Raw genomic sequence first — 19,674 nt, 5'->3', positions numbered from 1 at the left:
TCTCTCTATACGATTCAGGGAAGTTATTATTTAGCGTTTGTAAAGCCCTCTTTCAGGCATTCCTATTTTCAGCACCTGTGGAGGAGCTCACTGGGAAGGCTCTCTCTCTCTCTCTCTCCTCCTGGTCTCTTCTTGGAGGTCCTTATCCCTCACTACTTATGCAAAAACCTCAACTATATGTACCTCTGCAAATTAAAGCTTCAAAGACATTAATATACTCAGAAAAAGAATAAGAATTAAAGCCTAAAAATCCAAATCAGATTTAACCAATAACCAAAACTTGGCCACAAATAACATAAGGGGATGTTTCACATCAAGGCCGATGGAACACCAAAAATTATCCCATTGTGTACAGAAAAAAAAAAAAAAAAAAGGAAATTGAAAAAGAGTACTCTTCTTCATCAAGCACATACAACTAATTGATCAGTCTATAGAAAAAAAAAAACTTAGGCTGAATTATAAAAGGAGCAAGATGCATTGGTAGCTGCAGCAGTTCACTACCTAATGGCTTAAACATACTGATTGAAGTCAGTTGATTGATTCAACTTTTCCATAATCCTCATTCCTCCATTGGAGGAAGCTCATTGAGGTCAAAATCTAGCACTTTATCTCCCAAACATTTGCTGGATTTTCCAGAGGCCGAGCCTTGTCTGGGTGCTGCTTGGGTTGATCCTTGAAAGTGAATCCTCTTGTGGCCTCCAAGAGCCTGACCGGATGGGAAGGTTTTGCTGCAAATATTGCACTTGAACCCATCTACCACCGCCTTGGAGCCACCTTCTTTAGACTTTTCTTCTCCGGTATCCATCGATTGGAGGTTGTTTTTATAACTATGGCTAGACCTGTGTCCACCTAAGCCTTGGAAAGTTGGGAAGATCTTATCGCAAGTGCTGCACTTATACTCCCTGGGTGCCACAAGAAGCAACTCGCTTACTATTTCTTGATCGAGCTTGTTTCCGTTTTTGCTTCTATCAGTAGTGTTCTTGCTACCTGATTCCTCCCCTATGTTGTTGTCAAGGCCTGCTTGTCTGGGACCTAACTCAGTGTCTATCAAAGCCTTCTCTTTCAGCATCAGAGTCCCTCTTCCATCAATGTTCACTTCTTTTGATGGATAATTTCTCAAGCTTCCAAGTTGTAACACCTCAACTTTTTGCCTCTTCTTCTCTCCTGAACATTCAGAAACTTGATTCTTGTTCTTAACTCCATATTTATGCGATAAACTGAGATCACTGGACGAAACAGAAGTAGAAGATGAGCTCAAGGGGTGATTCTGCCCCCTCCTTCCAGTTTTCGTCCAGCGCAGAAGAGGCTTAGAAGGACTAGTATCAGATGAAACCACAGTTGATTTCATGGCTGAAGGGCTCAATTCATCATTTTTCTGCCACACAGTGGAGCAAGAACCAGTCTTGGCCGAGAGTGGAGGACTGATCCCCCTCCATTCTCTCTCAGGATGGCACCTCATGTGCCCGTACATGGCCTTCTTCGATTGGAAAACCTCGGAACAAACAGGGCACATGGCTTTGCTTCTAGCCTCCGATCCATTCTTGAGGTTTGAAGTCGCATTCTTGTTGGAATCACTGCCCCAGTTACCATGATCATCAAGGAGAGCTCTCCTCGGGCCCTTCAAAGCTTTTGTACAACCTAACCCTTTGCTGTTGAAGCTGCATACGAGTGTTGCCTTCATTATCACTCCTCCCCTTTTATCAGAACCTTCTTCTCCACCTTCCTTGGGAATGTTGATAAACTTCAAAGAAATCCTATTTTCTGGTGAACCACCGGGAGCCAAGTTCTGCCTCTCTTCGGCTTCACAAGGTACATCATCAGCCATGAAACCCTATTACAGGAAGAAAATTAACAGCATGTACCCCACTACTGATTTTCTCTCCGTGCTTTAGGGGTAGAAATTAAGGAAAGAACAGAAAATAAGAGCAAATAAGGAAAAGTGTGGCAATGGGGTACAAACTCTCTAGGAAAATAGTTTCTATTTTTTTGAAAACAAGATGCTAGAGTTTCTATATTTACAAATCTCCTTTCCTTAAATTTCAAGATTGTCCTTAGATTATTGCTCTATTCTCTACATAATAATAATAATAAAATATACTATATTTGTATAGCATATTTGATTGGGTATTAAATAGCAAAAATTATTTTTATATTTTAAATATAATTAATTAAAGTTGGGTTGAAATCAAATAGCTGCTTTTGTGAATGGTGCTAAACTCCAAATTAAATCCTAATTTCAAGTGGTGATCTTCAATGTGAAACATTAAAAATTCTTTCCATTGATTGGAAACATTCAAAATATTTATAAAAATTATTTGTAATTAAATTATTAAGTACATGTTTTTTCTTTAGTGGTAGCATTAATTTTTTTTTTCTATTTAACCATTAATTATTGATTCTTTTTACATATTACATAAAAGAAAAAGAGAGCAGGTGGAATTGAATTAAGAGCTTTAATTTTAGTGAGTTGAGATTGGACAAATGATTTTGATGAAAAGGTTTAAAATATGATTTATTTTAATTTTATTTGACTAGTTAAAGTCCATAATGTGATCTTATCACCTTATAATCCTTATCAAAAGGGGGTGTAAGTAAAACAAAAAAAAAAAACCGACAAATTGATTCAAATTAACCAAAACCAATCATATTGATTCGATTTTCAAAAATAAAAAAGGTTGGTTTGGTTTGAGAATTTTGAAAACTGATCTTGTTGGTTTAGTTTTCAATTTTTCTTGATATTCTAAAACTTATATATAATTGTTTAATATTTGATTATTTTTTATATATTAGATTATATTAAAGTAATTTATTGTTTTTATATTATGGTCAAATTAATTCTAAATGTATTTAATATATTTTTAATATCAAATTCAAGTTGGTTTCAATTAATTTGAAAAACAAATTAGATTTAAAGTTTAATATAAACTCAAGTTAATGGGATTTGGGTTCAAAACAAACACAAATCTACAACTAGATTTAGGATTAAAAAAAAACTATTAATATGGGTTTTAATCAATACATGAAAATTGAACCAAATTGACCTCAAAAGACTTGATTTAGTTCGGTTTTTTCACTTACAATCTGGTTGGTTCGGTTTTATTTTTATATGATACAATCGACTTTATTTACACCTCTACCCTTATGTCCTTCTTAATTGCCTATGATCAATAATTAAATTTAAATTATGTAACATGTCTACATGTATAAAAGCAAATCAAACTTACATTTGAGCTACATGTATAAGCATTCGTGGAGAAACATATAATTTGATCTAATTAATAATGTATTCTAATAGTCATTCTTTTAGTGTGAAAGGTAAATAAATAATTGAGCATTAATCTCAAAATCCAAGAAGAAGCTAGGAAATTCCCCCCACCCCTTCCCTTCCCTTCCTTTTCAAAAATTACAATAGGAGAGCTACAAGAGATCACAAATTTATACATAAATGGCGTACTCTCCAAATACTCTAGAAGGAGATAATATATGCACAAAAGCAAGGAAGAAAATGTTGCGATATTTCGGCGATATATCGTGTATCGAAGGGTTTCGACACAATATTTCAGAATTTATCGTGAGAAATAGCCTATTTCTCGCGATATATCGCATGGTCAATGCAGGTCAGCGAAAGTCATATGCGCTACAGTGCACTCCCATTTGCTTGGTGCCGAGAGGATTTGAAGCCTACTTGGGCTAACTTGCCCTTTGATATATAATATGCAACAAATATATATATACTTAAACTCATTATATAAAGAAAATATAAGAATATTTTACAGAGCAAATTAATTATAATTATTTTATAATTAAATGCAAAGTCTTTTAATTAATTACCAAAAATATAAAAATTATATAATTTTCTTCATAATGTTTTTAATATCATTAATAATTAATTAAATATTAAAAAATTATATATATTATTTTATATTGTTTAATACAATTGAATTAAATGGATCATATTTTAATACTAATATATATTTTAAAATTAGATATATTATAATCAAATATCATAATATTAGGTGTAATTTAATAATAAATGTACACTTATAAAATTCATATTTTTATCGATGCATACGATATTATTATCAAATATGATAAATCATGTTATACATATATCAAAATTTTCAATAAAATAACTTTAAAATATCTATTATACTTCTAATTATATTATTATGAGGTTTTCCTTACATTTTCATGAGTTTTTAACAATTTTAAGCTTATCGATATTTTTTTCCAAAATATTCGCCACTATATCTCCGATATATCCGATATATCTGTAAAATCGAAGTACCGATATATCCGTAATTACCGATATTTTCATCCTTGCACAAAAGCCAAAACTTTTCGAAGGAATTCTAACAGTTTTTGGTCTGAATCCAACATCAGAGAGAAATTTCCGCTGTCCCATCTGACACAAAGCATAAAACTATAGCCCTACTCAGACCAAGAAAATCATACTATTTGGAAAAAATATATATAAGAATACAATATCCATGGGGCTTTACCCAGGAACTGTAACTCACTGAATTATCAAAACTTAGGGAAAAAAAAAAGGAACACTAATGCACCACCTTCATTCTTCTTCCATTGAGGGAAGCTCATTGAGATCAAATCCAATACTCTTGGACCTGTACTCTGGCTGGCTTCTTCAGCAGACAACATTAATGCTTCATGTTTGGGGCTGGCTTCGGCCGGTGAGTTGTCTGGTGGCCCCCAAGAGCCTGATCCGTGGGAACTAGGCCTTCTCCCTTAGAAGCTGAGGTATACGAAGATGATACATACTTATTCTCCATGTCCAGACTCTTCTTGTTATAAGAATGGCCGGACCTGTTTTCACTCAAGGCTTGGTAAGTCGGAAAGACCTTTTTGCAAGTCCTGCATTTATATGATGGATAATCCCTTAGGTTCCTTTATGCAATGAACTGATGTTACAGGAGGAACCCCATGTAGAATATAATTTGATGATGCGATTCTGGCCCCTCCTTCCAGTATTCGTCCACCGTAGAGGAGGCTGAGAAGGACTAGTATCAGATGAAACCACAGTCGATGTTATGGATCAATGGCTCAAACCATCAATTTCCTGCGACACAGAGGAGGAAGAAGTAGTCTTGGTCGAGGGCAGGGGATTGACCCCCCTCAATTCTCTCTCAGGATGGCACCTCATGTCCCCGTGCATGGCCTTCTTTGAATGGAAACTCCTGGAACAAACAGGGCACCTGGCTTCAGTTCCACCATTCTCAGCAACACCACCCTCTGATCCATTCTGGAGGTTCCAAGTGACATTGATCTTGTTGGAATCACCGCCTCCGTTGCGCTGATCATAAAGTTGAGCTCTCGTCTGACCCCTCCAAACTCTTGAACCACCCAACCCTTTGCTGCTGATGTTGCATACTGCCCTTGCCTCCACTATTACTCTTCTACTTTTCACATCATCACCTTCTTCGCCACCTCCCATCGGAATCTTGATTATCTTCCTAATTTCCGGTGAACCACTGGAGCCTGAACACCCCACCACCAAGGACTAATTTGATCTCTACTGGTTTTGGGTTGTGAGAAGCAGATTGAAATAATGAAAAAGAAGTCAAGGAAAGAAGAGAAAAATGTAGAGATGCGCAGAGGGAGTCTTGATGAGGAGAGTGTTTTTATTTTTGTCATTGCTCATCCGTTTCTATTTTTGCCATTGCTCAGCCGTATCCTATCATAATTCTAATTCTAACATAAACTACGGCCCCATAGACTTTCTTTTCCTACTAATCTCCTTTCCTTAATTTCAAGATTACATAGTAATAAAATATAATTATATATTTAATTGGGTATTAAATTATAACAATAATTATTTTTATAATGTAATCTTATCTCAATATTATTTCTTATTAATTCAATGGTACTAAGAGTCAGTTTGATAGTGATTTTAGGAAACGCTTTTAATATTTTTAATATTTAAAAATTTTCATTACTCAAGTATTAGAAATATTAAAAACGTTTTCTAAAATCGCTTTCAAACGCATTCTAAATATCCGATTGGTATTGATTTTAAGAAAAGTTTTTAATATTTTTGATATATAAATTTTTTTATCTTTCAAATATTATAAAAGTTAAAATACTTTTTAAAATTACTACTGAATGTATTTGAATAAAGTTTTTCTTTAAATAAAGACTCCAAAATATCTTAGAAGATTTTTTCGAGAAATCCTGAATATAAAAATGACGAATTCCTTGATGTCATTAATTTCATGCATTTCATATAGGTAACTCTACTTTCTTCGCTTCTTCTCAAATCTATGCATTATATGTATCAATTAAATAAAAAATTAATAAAATTATTAAACTCGCCTCGATTCATTAATAGAGATGATTTTGAGTCTTTTTTTTTTTCTTCTCAAAAGTCATGTGAGTTCCTTTTGGACTCAACCTTTGAGAATTTTATTCATTATTTTAAAAAAGTAATGGTGATAAAATCAATTTTCCAATAAATAAGTAAATATTTTTATAAATAAGTAATTAATTTTAACTAACTCATAATAATTGGATAAATAAATAAATAAATAATCAATCATATAAATAAATAATTTAAGTCCCATTACCAAATTAAAAATATGTGTTACAATATAGCAGTCTATTTTAGGTACCTTGATATCCATTTTTTTTTTGTAATATATGCTAAAATAGTATTTTTTTTATTAAAAAAATATAATTTATGATTTTTTTATAATATTACTTTTCATTTTAACTAAAAATATATAAAATTACAAAATTAATTTCATTTTTAATAAGACTTAAATTTACTTTAATTAAGATTATATGAATTAAATTTATAATATTTTACAAAATCAAAACACAATTATTTTCAAAAATAATTTATTCAAACAATTTTTATTCTTATTTTTAAAAAGTGTTTTTAAAAAACAACTTACTAAGAGCTTTTGTTTATTTATTTATTTTTTAATGAAATTCTAAAAAACAGTATTTTATTCTATTAACTTGAACAATTTGCTAAATGTAATTTATTCAATTATAATTACTAATTGATTTTACCTAAACTACGTTTGATTGGCAAGATATGATAAGTATATCTTAAAATGAGATATGCATATCCTATATAGGATATTATTTCCAATGAGATATGATATTCTTGATATGTATCCAATGTGATATATTATATTATATTATATTATATTATATTTATTAAATGAATAAAAAATAATATGAAATATATATTATTTTTAGTATTTAAAATAAAAATTATATAACAATCAAATATTTTTTATTTAAAAGAAATGAAAAATTTGTTATATCTAACCATATTCATGATTAAAATATTTAAATTTTACAAATAAATTTTTTTATATTATGTTATTTAATATATAAAAATAATTTATATATATATTAATATTATTTTATAAATATTTTTTTAGTTTTTCATTTTTAATCATAAATTTAATTTAGAATAACAGAATTATTTTGTAAAATGAGTATATTAAAAAATAAAAAATTAATAAGAAATAAATTTTTGATATATGCAGATAGAGATTAACATATTTTGTATCAAAGGAATAAAAGAAAGAGAGTAGAATATATCCCATTGTTTGATTAAATATAGGATGATAGGATATGATAATTTTTCTCTTATCCTATCTCATATTATACGTATACATAGACAAAAGTAACTTTTGTAAGGTACACAGAAACTAGGCCACAAAACCACCCCCCAGTGGTTGTTCTTATTCTTATTGATTGTTTTAGGAGACGATGCTTGTGTACAAAAGCCATTACATTCCAAACCAATTCTATCAGTTCTAGGGCTGAATCCAACAGAAGACAAATAAATTTCAGCAGTTCCATCTGGGAGAGTTCAAAACTATTTTACTTCTATTCGGACCAATAAAATCATCCCATAAGGAAAATTACAAAATCTATAAGCCTTTACTCAATAAGTGTAACTTACTGAATTGTAGGGAGAACACTGCACCACCTTCATTCTTTTTCCATTGGGGGAAGCTCGTTGAGATCAAAATCCAAAACTCTTGGACCTGCATTCTGGCTGGCTTCTTGCTTGGTTGTAGCTAATTGGGCTGGCTTCGGCCGGTGAGTTGTCTGGTGGCCCCCAAGAGCCTGACCCGTGGGGAAGCTCTTGTTGCAGATCCGGCACTTGTGGGATTTTTGCACCACCTGCTTGGCATGCTTGGAAGTGCCAAGGGCTTGGCCTTCTTCCTCAGAAGCTGCGGTATGTGAAGATGATGCATATTTATTCCCCATGGTCAAGGCTTGGTAAGTCGGAAAGGTTTTATTGCAAGTGCCGCATTTATATTTCCTCGGTAATAATGTCTTCAGAAACCGGTTATTATGAGAAACATCCATATAGCTTACGAACTTTGGAGTCCTCTTCTTTGTATTCTTTGCAATCTGATCATCAAGTTGTCCCTCAGGTATAATTCTATCATCACTACTCTTCTTGTCCGTATCAACTTCTTTTGGTCCCAAATTGAACCCTATTTTTAGAAAGTCCTTCCAAGAAGCACCACTTTTGTTTCCAGCATCTTCTTGGCCTCTGAACCCCAAAGCCCCTCTTTCATGGATTTTCAGCTTCTTGGATGGATAATCCCTTAGGTTCCCAACTTGTAACATCTTAAGTTGTTGCCTCTTCTGCAGGCCTGCACGTTCAGAAACTTGATGCTTTTCCACAATTCCTTTATTCTGCGATGAGCTGATATTACAGGACGAACCCGAAGAAGAATATGAGTTGATGATGCGATTCTGGCCCCTCCTTCCATTTTTCGTCCACTGCAGAGGAGGCTCGGAAGGACTAATATCAGATGAAACCACAGTCGATGTCATGGACGCATGGCTCAAACCATCAATTTCCTGCGACGCAGAGGAGCAAGAAGCAGTCTTGGTTGAGGGCGGAGGATTGATCCCCCTCCATTCTCTCTCAGGATGGCACCTCATGTGCCCGTGCATGGCCTTCTTCGAATGGAAACTCTTGGAACAAACAGGGCACTTGGCTTCCTCTGATCCGTTCTTGAGGTTCCAAGTCTTATTCTTGTTGGAATCTCTGTCGCCCTGATCATCAAGGCGAGCTCTCATCCGACCCTCGAAAGCTTTTGAACAACCCAACCCTTTGCTGCTGATCATGCATTCCAATCTTGCCTCAAGTACTGCTCTTCTACCTTTCCCATTATCACCTTCGTCGCTACCTCCCATCGGAATGTTGATTGGCTTCAAAGAAAGCCTATTTTCTCGTAAACCGCTGGAGCCTAAACCTCGCCTCTCTTCGCCCTCACAAGGTACAGATTCAGCCATCAAACCCTTGACAAAAAGAAAACAAAGAGCACCCCACCTCTGCGGTTGTGAGAAGTGGACTGAAAGAAGTGTAGGAAGAGGAAGAGTAGATAAGGAGAACGGTTTCTATTTTACTTATACAAATAATTCTAATAGAAACCTACGGCCCTAGAATTTCTATTCTTACCGATCTCCTTTCCTTCATAAAATATACTAGTATATTTATTTGGGTATTAAATAATAACAATAATTATTTTTATTCCCTAATCTGATCTCCAACTTAATTTAGCGGTTCTAAGTTGTTACCCACTCTATAAGGAAATCATATTGTTAAGTTTTTTTTTTTTTTTTCTTTCCCCTCTAAATAAAAGACTTGAAAATATCTTGAAGAGCTTTTGAGAAATCCTTCACATGCTCGATCATTTTATTTGTTAGGTAATCTATTTTCGATTCTTAAAAAGGAAGTGAAATAAAAAACAGTTTTTAGAAAACAATTAGTTGTTTTCACAATTTTGTTAATAAAATTGATCATTTTTCTTCTCACTCCGCAACCCAATTAAATATGATTTTTTTTAAATTACACATATTTTAAAAAAAATCAAATTATACTTTATAAATAACATTTGTTAATCTTTTAAAATAATTTAAAACTCAAAAAATGATTTTATTAATACTACATAGTCATGGAACTCAATAATATTATAAAGTCATAGACCAAAATTTATTATGAATGTTTTGGTTAGTTTTTTGTATATTGTGAAATCAAGGTTTGGTTAATATCGATTTTGATGATAACAAAATAAGATTTGGAATTAATGATTATATTTCAAGTGTGATTAGGCAAGATAATTTCCAAAGTGACAATTATAAAGACAAAATCAAATTAAAGAAAAATTAATAAGAAGAAGAAGATCTCAAAGAAAAGTGTTTTTTCAAGACCTAAGTTTTATAGGATCTCTTTGTAAGGTTGTTGGTGCACTAGGTTTTTCATGCATTACGTTATTAATTTATGCACCAAAATCATCCAAAAGTAATTTTGTTTTAAATCCTTTAAAATAAGATGATTTATGTTTTCAACTAAAACCTTGTGTAAAATATTTTCCAAACTTGTTTAACAGGTTTTAAGTTGAAAATGATGGTTGTTGAGCCAAAAACGACTCAACCGGTTGAACCGGATGCGGAACCGATCGACCAGTTTAGCTCAATCGGTCGAAGGGTACAAAAACGTTCTCTCTCATCTAGAATACTTGTTCAACTTATTAAAGTTGAACCTCAACCATTCAAGGTCCGGTCAAGGTGAGGTTGATGTCCAATGGTCACTTGCTAAACATTAAATACTAACGGTTAGTCAATCGGTTGACCTTTAACTCGATCGATTGAACTCCCAATAGTTAATTTGGTCATTTTCCTCTATAAAAAGACTCTAATTTTCATTGTTTTAAAAGTTTAACCTTCCTAAACATTTTTTGAATATATTTGCGCATTGGGAGAATATTTTTTAGTGCACAATTGTTCTAAAACTTACATATCTTTAGTACACCATCCAATCCTAGTTTTTTTATACATTTCAGCCTAAAGTTTTGTATTAGGATTTTGTGAGAATACTTCTTATCTCCATTTGTAAATCTTTGAGAAGAAAAGTTTAAGTGTGAGGTATCACTCAAGGATTCTCAAGTGTGGTACTTGAGGGGTTGTTCAAAAGTGAGGTATCATCTCTTGAGAATTGTAAAGGGTATTTGGAGCCAAAAGTTCAAGAGGGTAGATTGGAACTATAATTCAATTGTATTACTTGAAGGCTTGTGTTGGGAGTTTTGAATTAGTGAAACCTTAAGTTTGAGATTGAAGTTAAAGGAAAGTGGACATAGATTGGGTTGCGCCGAATCATTATAAAAATCTTGTGTTTGCATTTTTTTTCCCCTACTCTCTTACTTTGTATGCAATTATTTTTATATTGTTTTATTATATATTTACATATAATTGTCTATTGCATTTACATAATTTAAATTTGTAAAAAGAGACCATCACCCTATTCATCCCCCCTCTAATGTAATTACCTTAGATTGAATTAGCGTAATTTTTCTAATATATATAATTATATTTCTGCAAATTTATTTTATTAGGCAAATAAATTCCAAATCAAGCAAGATTTAATGTGTTTGATTCAATAACGAAGTTAATATTTTTTAAAAATAATTTAAATCCTAAATAATGATCCAATTAATGCCAAAATTTTATGGATAAAAATTAGTTTATAATAACTCTATTGTTTTTTTTATACATACAACCATATTAATTTTCCATTTTTTTTTCACTAGACAATTAAATTCCAAATTAAAAAAGATTTAATGCATTGGATTTATTAATAAGTTTAATAATTTTTAAAAAGTGATCCAATAAATATAAAAAATTTAAAGACAAAAATTGGTCTAAAATGACTTTATTGTTTCTCTTATACATGAAAGTATTTTTTATTTTTATTTTTTTCATTAGACAAATAAACTTGAAATTAAACAAGACTTAATGTGTTGCATATGTTAATGAATCTAGTAATTTTTAAGAACAACTTAAAACTTAAATAAGGAGTTAGTTAATAATAGAAATTTATAAACAAAAATTGGTCTAGAATAACCCTATTACTTCTCCTCGATAAGGATAATTTGAAACTCAAATAATCCGGTTACTGTTTCTCTTATATATACAACTTTTTTTTAAAAAAATTTCTCATTAAGTAAATAGATTCTAAATTAAGTGAAACATAATTAATAATTTAATTTTTTAATGAATCTTTTAAATTTTAAGAATAATTTAGAGTTTAAAAAATTGATCCAATTAATTGTATATTAAATCAAGACATTCTACAATACCATGTTTGTAATTGAGAATTAAATGTGTACATGTAATGAAAAATATTATGACTCATTTCCATGTTAAAAAAATTAAAATTTATTCCTTATTTATTTTAAATAAATAATATTAACAATTATTATTTTTATATTATTATTATTATTATTCATTTTTAATAATAAAAAAAATGAAATCAACCATTCTTTTATGAAGATGTTAATATCCATTTTTTTAAATATACTAAAATAATATATTTTTATAAAAAAATATAATTTATAATTTTATTATAATATTACTATTCACTTTTACTAAAAACCATATATTTTTAATCTATTTTAAATTATATAAGTAATTTCATTTTTAATAAGATTTAAGTTATATTTAATTAATAGTATATAAATTAAATTTAGAATGTTTTTATAAAATCAAAATAGAAAAGTTATTTTTAAAATCGACTTATTCAAATAAGTTTTTTTATTATTATTTTTAAAAATTAAAAAAACAACTTGTGAAACTGTGTTATTTTTATAAATTTTTTAAAAAATGAATATTTTTTTTAAAATTAAAAAAATTATTCTTTGATTTAAAAATAGATTTTAAGACCAAGTATATCAAAATATGATCAAATGTGCCTCAGTACTCATCGATTTTACATATAGGGACAAAAGTACGAGTGCAGAGGAGGCTGAGAGGGACTGGTATCAGATGAAACCACAGTCGATGTCATGGACGAATGGCTCAAGCCATCAATTTCCTGCGACACAGAGGAGCAAGAAGCAATCTTGGCAGAGGGCGGAGGATTGATCCCCCTCCAACATTCTCTCTCAGGATGACACCTCATGTGCCCGTACATGGCGTTCTTCGAAAAGAAACTCGTGGAACAGACAGGGCACTTGGTTTCAGTTCCATCAATATTCTCAGCAACACCACCCTCTGTACTACTTTTCCCAATATCATCACCTTCTTTCCCACCTCCCATCGAAATCTTGATCAACTTCAAAGAAAGTCTATCTTTCGATGAACACTGGAGCCTAAAACTAGCCTCTCTTTGCCTTCAAAAGTTACAGCTTCAGCCATGAGACCCTTGACAAGAAGAAAACTAGAACAAGGCACCCATCTCTGAGTACTAATAGATCTTGGGTAGTTTTGGGGTCCTGAACTATCAGAGAAAGAAGCCTGAGAAGTGGATTGACATATATGAGAAAGAAGGCAAGGAAAGAAGAGATATCAACGGCTAAGATTCAAACATTCAAATTTGGTGTTTTGATTTTTTTTTTTAAATTAAAATTTAGAATAATTTATTTGAAAAATTAAAAAATATATTGGAATTTTTATTAACCCATTTAAAAATAAAAATATATTTAAAAAATTAATGAACACAGTTTTTATATATATAAATAATAAATTTTTTATCATTTTTAATAATATATCTCATATCATGTAATGGGTATTATATACCATTTCAATTTGTTATTAGCATGAGAAATGTTTAAATTTATAATTAATTGTATGGATTTCTAGATGTAAATACTTTCTTGGAGAGCATAAACATATTGGCTATATATGTTTGGTTCCCAATAAATTTGAGGGAAAGAAATAAAAAAGGAAAAATGGAAGAAAAATAAAAAATAAAAATAAAAATAATAAATTATTTTTATATCATTTTTCAAATTTATTTCATTTATTGTCCCTCATTATATAAACATTAAATTTTTTTTAAAATACATAAATTTAAAATTTTTTTTAATGATATTTGATTTTCTTTAATAAAATCAAATATTTCCATAACATATTTTTCCTCCTCAGTATTTTTTGGGAAACAAACAGCGATTTACTTAAATTAAGTAGAAACTTCAACTCAAAGGCGGGGATAGCTCAGTTGGGAGAGCGTCAGACTGAAGATCTGAAGGTCGCGTGTTCGATCCACGCTCACCGCATTTGTTCTGTTTTTATTTATTTTTTATTTTTTATTGCTTTTTTCTTTAAAAAAATAAAATAAATTTATTTTGCCTTCATTAGATAAAATTATTGTTTATGTAATTTTTATTTTATTGCTTATACAATTTATTTATTTATTGTTTTTTTCCTTCAAATGATAAAATTATAATATAAGAAGTTTTCACTCAATTTGTGTATTTTGTTGAGAACGCAAGTAGGAGTCACAACTTGGGAGGTGCAGTTGACATGGATACAGTGAAAGATGAAGGTGGTGAGGCTGGAAAGCCCAATTTCCTAATTGCCTAATTTGTCCATGAAATTAAATAAAATATTATTCAAATAAGTAATAACCAAAATTAATATGGTCTGCCTTTATACAACATGACAGTCTACAACACAAGGAAAGACATTCATTAAGGTTTCTCTCAATTTCATGCACTAAAAGGGCAATTTTTTCTCTACAAGCCCTTAATGATGAATACATGTGTCTTTGCAATAAATAACATGAAGAAAAGAGTAGCTTTGATTCTTAGAATTGGTGTTCAGATGCCCTTGCTAGAGAGATTAAGAGGTTGTTTGAAAATTATTTCTGAAAATAGTTTTCCACTTTATAAAACATGTTTAGTAAACTTTTGATAAAAGGTAGTTTTTTAAGAATTTATTTTAAAAACAAGTTGTTTTGTAGAATGAAATTTAGGTATTTTCAATTTTTTTTAAAAATTATTTTGAGTAACAAATAAAAAACAGGGAGAATGCTTCGAAAAAGTTTTACATTGAATATAAGTGTATAACGCTTTATGAGTAATATGGCAAAGAAAATATGAAAGTATTTAAATAGATTTTTTATTTTTGAAAACAATTGAGAATTATGGAAATTTGAGATTTTGTATCATCAAACTACCTAGAGAACGGAAGAAGGAAAGAAGGAAAGAGGACGAATAGGAGCCCTTTAATTATTAGCTAAATCTTGTAACTTTTTAATTTTTTATGAGTTTTTTTATTAGAATATATTTAATTAATAAATTAGATAATTATTTTCAATATTATAAAAGAGATAAATGATTTACATGTAAAATTATCCATAAAGCCTTTTAGACAATGTTTTTAAAATCGAATCAATCATTAAATTGAAAAAGTTACTAATTGGACCGATGGTTAAATCGTTGAATCGATAATGTAATAAATTTATAATTTATATATTATATAAAATTTAAAATAATTATAGGAAATTATATATAAATAGAATTAAATTTTTTAATAACATTTTTTTTATATTTTATATATATATATATATATATATATATATATTAAATTAAATGATAAAGATAAATATAAATATATTAATATTTTAAATTTCTTTAAATAGAACATATGCAATATTTAAGAATGAATATATGTTCAAAATAAAAAGAAAATTATAATATTTAATTTTATCTACATTTTTTTTTTGTATTTTATCATTTTAAAATTATTATATTAATTAATTTATATTATTTTCATAATTATTATAAAAATAAACATGAATTTAAATATTTATCTTTCTTCAAAGATTTTATATGATAAAATTTTGAAAAAAAAAACATCAATCTTCCAATATATTTTATTTTACAGCAATATAAAATAGATATGGTGCATAGTTCAATGGTCCATTCAATGGTTTTTAATTGGAGATCATGTTTGTTTTCCTTACCTATAATTAGTCCCACATCGAAAGAGCATCAATTTTATTTGTTCTATAAATACCTTGCAAACATCAATTCCATGTGCTCTATAAATACCGTGCAAGAATCTTTGTAACCCAAGGTTGCTAGTGGTGTGGGCTAAGTGCAGATATGGAAATATGTAAAAGAAGTTTTAAAAGGATTTTGGGCATGGATTAGGCTTGGTGTAGATTTGGACACTTTATGAAAAAGAAACATTGGAAGCAATTTGGGCTTGACCAATTCATAGGAACTGGGATGGTGACGATTCAAAGGGAATTTGAATCCTGACGGTTTGACATCTCAGGTAGTTGATACTCTAGTTAAAGTACACCTGAGATCATGGAGAGACTTGATATGCCTTAAGAACTATTTTTTGGTCATGGACTCATGTATCAATGCTTATATGGGTCGTATGGAGACTCGGTTAGATGATTTGACATATGAAGGACAACAAATTAGTTCTATGGTTCGTATAACCTATCCCTGAGATGACTTTGTCCCTTCTGTATACTCAGGTTACTTCAAATTTTTCTTCAATAATTATTTTCTAACTAAGGTGATGTTTGTTTTTTTACTTAATTCTAAATAAAACCTTAATGCTTAATAGTGTTAAATATTAGGTTGTTTGTTTTTGTAGTATTTTATTTCTATTAAGTATTAAAAAGTAAAAAAAAAAACCAATATATATGTTATTTTTTCTATTTAGAAAAAGTTACATATTTTGGTTTTTTCTATTTAATAAAAAGTTTATAATAAGTTATGAAAAAGTAGAAAAACAAACAACTTAAATTCTAAAACTAAATTGCTTTCAGCAAAAAGCCAAAAAAACAAACACCACCTAAGACTCATAGCACACATAAATTCATGTACCCATATGGTAACCTGATTAATACTATTTCCATGGCTTAATGGGGATTGTTCTTAAGTGACAAGAGAGGAAAACACTTAAAAATGGGAGTTATTCCCCCCGAAAAAAAGAAAATTGAACATTATGAAATATAATTGATGAATGTTGGAGCAATCATACGAGGAGGTAAGGCCTTATGTATTCAAGCCCTAGTTAGGAGCTACCAATGTTATTTTTCTATACAAGTTGAAATTAGGATAAAAAAAATGGAAAATAAAGGAAAAACACACTTAGGGAAATTCAACCTTGATCTAATTGAGCTAGGGTTGATATGTTGTGGGGTAAGTGACTTTAAAAAGTCCTTGATACTTGGTACCTTAGGTGAATATTTGGAAGTTACCTTCACATCCTTATTTAAACCATACAAAAAGAGATTTCTTCAGGAAAAAGAAAAGAAAAGAAAAGGATTACATACAAGTCTTGTGAAACAATTAACTTTAGGTAAAGGGGAGCAGTCTTAAGAAGGGTACGGTAAGGGAACTCCCAAGTTAAACATATGAGGCTTAGGTAGAAAGAACTAATCAAAGGAATCCAAAAGGAACTAAAGGAGATACTAAGCATGGATGTATATATATATATATAAGAGAGTAAGGTGTGAAAACTAAGAGGTTACCTTTCTTGTGCCATTTTTCTCAATTTTAGGAAAAATTGATTACTAAAGTAACTTGTTTCAAGAGATAATGCATGTGTATAAAAGCCATAACATTCCAAACGAAACGAAATCTATCAATTCTATTTGAGAGAGCTTAAAACTATAGTTCTACTCAGACTGATAAAATCATCCCATATGGAAAAAATAAGAATACAATATCTACAAGCCTTTACCCAGGAACTATAACTTGTTGAATTGTAAGAAAAAATATTCACAATATTGTACTACCTTCATTGAGATCAAAATTGAAAAATCTTGATCTTGCACTCTGGCTAGCTTCTTCAAGAGATAATAATGCTTTTTGTTTGGGTGTAGCTAATTAGGCTGGCTCTTACTGGTGAGTTCTCTGGCATGGCCGCTAAGAGCTTGACTCGTGCAGAAGGTTTAGAGGCGGGTCTGGCAATTGTGGGAATTTTGCATTACCTACTTAGAAGTTCCAAGTGTAAGGCCTTCTTCATCAAAAGATGAGGTCTATGAAGATGTTGAATACTGATTCTCCATGGCTAGATTGTTCTTATATGAATGGCTCAATTACCCTAATCATTAAGGTGAGCTCTCATCTAACCCTTGAAAACTTTTGAACAACCCACCATTTTCTACTAGTGTTGTATACCGTTCTTGCCTCCACTATTGCTCTTCTATTTTTCTCATCATCACCTTCATCACCACCTTCCATTGGAATCTTGATTAGCTCCAAAGCCTATTTTCCGATGAACAACTAGAGACTAAAACACGTCTGTCTTCATTAGCACAGGTCCAGATTTAGCCATGAAACCTTGAACAAGAAGAAAACTAACAATACCCCACTACTGAGTACTAATTTAATCTTTGGTGATTTTGGGATTGTGAGGGATTGATTGACATATATGAGAAAGAAGGCAAGGAAAGACGAGAAAAAGTGTAGAGATGGACATAGAAAGTCTTGAGGAGGATAATTTCTATTTTTCTTTTTATGTTGCCATTGCTTGTGGCATGTCCTAACATAATTCTAATAGAAACCAAGCCTTCTTAGATTTTCTATTGATACAAAGCTCCTTTCCTTAATTTCAAGATCACACATATTAATGTGTGCTTATTCTCTACAAATCTAATTTTATTGGGTATTAAACAGTAATCATTTTATATTTGATTGAGCATTAAATAATAACAATAATTATTTTTAATATTTTAAATATAGTTAAAGATTGGGTTGAAACTTGAAATTAAATAGTTGCTTTTGTGGGTGAGATATGATTTATTTATATTTTATTTTATAAGTTTAATTGTCATGACAGTGGGAGTTGTAAAAATATTTTGGAATTTATGGAAAAAATATTTCCAAACTTAGTCCAAATTGTAATGTACTAGGATTTCAATGTTGTTTCAAAATTCAATACTTGAACTAAATAAGTTTCTATATAATTTTCTAATTGCCATATTTTAAAACATATTTTTTAATCTTTTTTTTTCTTAAAAAAAATACTCTCTTTGTGATACAAACATCAATTTAGGGTCCAAAGTCTATAACTTGATCTTATCTCTTTATTTTTATCCTATAATCTTATCCCTTTTTAATTTACTAATACTAAATTGTTACTAACTCTACTATCATGAATAATTAAATTTTAATTACATATTTGTAGAAAATAAAATCAAAGTTTAGAAAGTTTTGGCTCCCATTTGAGCTATTATTTGGCACTAATTTTTTTTTTCATGAACAAATTTTTATGGCTAAAAGGGTATATTTGTTTGAATATTTTTAGGTTATATTTATAAGTCATCTGTTTGTAAGGAACCTATGACTTAGACTTTTCATGTAACTCCTAAGGTACGTAAGTCACGTACAATGGAAAAAATGCAAGCTAGAATGATAATAAAGTACAAAGCATGGAACGAGGATAGATAAAATGGAAACTCGAACTTTTTAATAAATAATAAACTCCAAAATTTGTTATATCATGTCAGGCTTTTAAGGACTCTATCCTAACATAACCAATAATTTTAAAGGCAAAAAACTAAAATATAATTAAAAAGGTTTAGGAAAAAAGGCAAAAGAAAAAAATGAATGAATAAAAATAGTAAAAATGTATAAGTAATGCAAAAAGCGTAGATCTAACATGCAACCTTCAGATCTTCAGTTTGACACTCTCCTAATTGAGCTATTCTCACTAAGATCTTTCTTATCATCCATTATGGAAAAAGGTAAAGTAAGTGATATTTAGTGGACTTTCTTATTTCACGAGTTAAATTTTATTCGCAGAATTGATTACTTGAAGTTCTACCAAATTTTATTATCTCTTATCTTATGCTCTTCACGATATTTTATTCTAATAATTAAAATGTGAAACAACTATCCCAACTCGATGTTTAAGACC

General features: G+C 30.1%; 3 protein-coding genes and 1 non-coding gene across 4 annotated transcripts; 1 reads left to right on the top strand and 3 right to left on the bottom strand.

The window, feature by feature from the left end:
- Positions 1 to 559: 559 nt before the first annotated feature.
- Positions 560 to 1,825, bottom strand: LOC104879683 (zinc finger protein ZAT9). Its single transcript, XM_010653379.1, has one exon. It carries the CDS (start codon positions 1,823 to 1,825, stop codon positions 560 to 562), a length of 1,266 nt encoding a protein of 421 aa, XP_010651681.1.
- Positions 1,826 to 4,658: 2,833 nt separating this feature from the next.
- On the bottom strand, positions 4,659 to 5,452 carry LOC104879684 (zinc finger protein ZAT3). The gene is made up of 3 exons (XM_019220449.1): positions 5,068 to 5,452; positions 4,930 to 5,008; positions 4,659 to 4,872 (listed from the first exon to the last, which is right to left on the bottom strand). Exons 1-3 carry the CDS (start codon positions 5,450 to 5,452, stop codon positions 4,659 to 4,661), a joined length of 678 nt encoding a protein of 225 aa, XP_019075994.1.
- A 2,245-nt stretch (positions 5,453 to 7,697) lies between these two features.
- On the bottom strand, positions 7,698 to 9,438 carry LOC104879685 (zinc finger protein ZAT9-like). Its single transcript, XM_010653381.3, has one exon. It carries the CDS (start codon positions 9,295 to 9,297, stop codon positions 7,972 to 7,974), a length of 1,326 nt encoding a protein of 441 aa, XP_010651683.1. The 5' UTR covers positions 9,298 to 9,438; the 3' UTR covers positions 7,698 to 7,971.
- Positions 9,439 to 13,984: 4,546 nt separating this feature from the next.
- On the top strand, positions 13,985 to 14,057 carry TRNAF-GAA (transfer RNA phenylalanine (anticodon GAA)). The gene has a single exon. It is a non-coding gene; the product is annotated as a tRNA-Phe (tRNA).
- Positions 14,058 to 19,674: the final 5,617 nt, after the last annotated feature.

The sequence above is a fragment of the Vitis vinifera genome, chromosome 6 (assembly GCF_030704535.1).
Source record: "Vitis vinifera cultivar Pinot Noir 40024 chromosome 6, ASM3070453v1".
Classification (NCBI taxonomy): Eukaryota; Viridiplantae; Streptophyta; class Magnoliopsida; order Vitales; family Vitaceae; genus Vitis; species Vitis vinifera.
The sequence above is the reverse complement of the archived record's forward strand: the minus strand, read 5'-3'. Positions and strand labels throughout refer to the sequence as shown.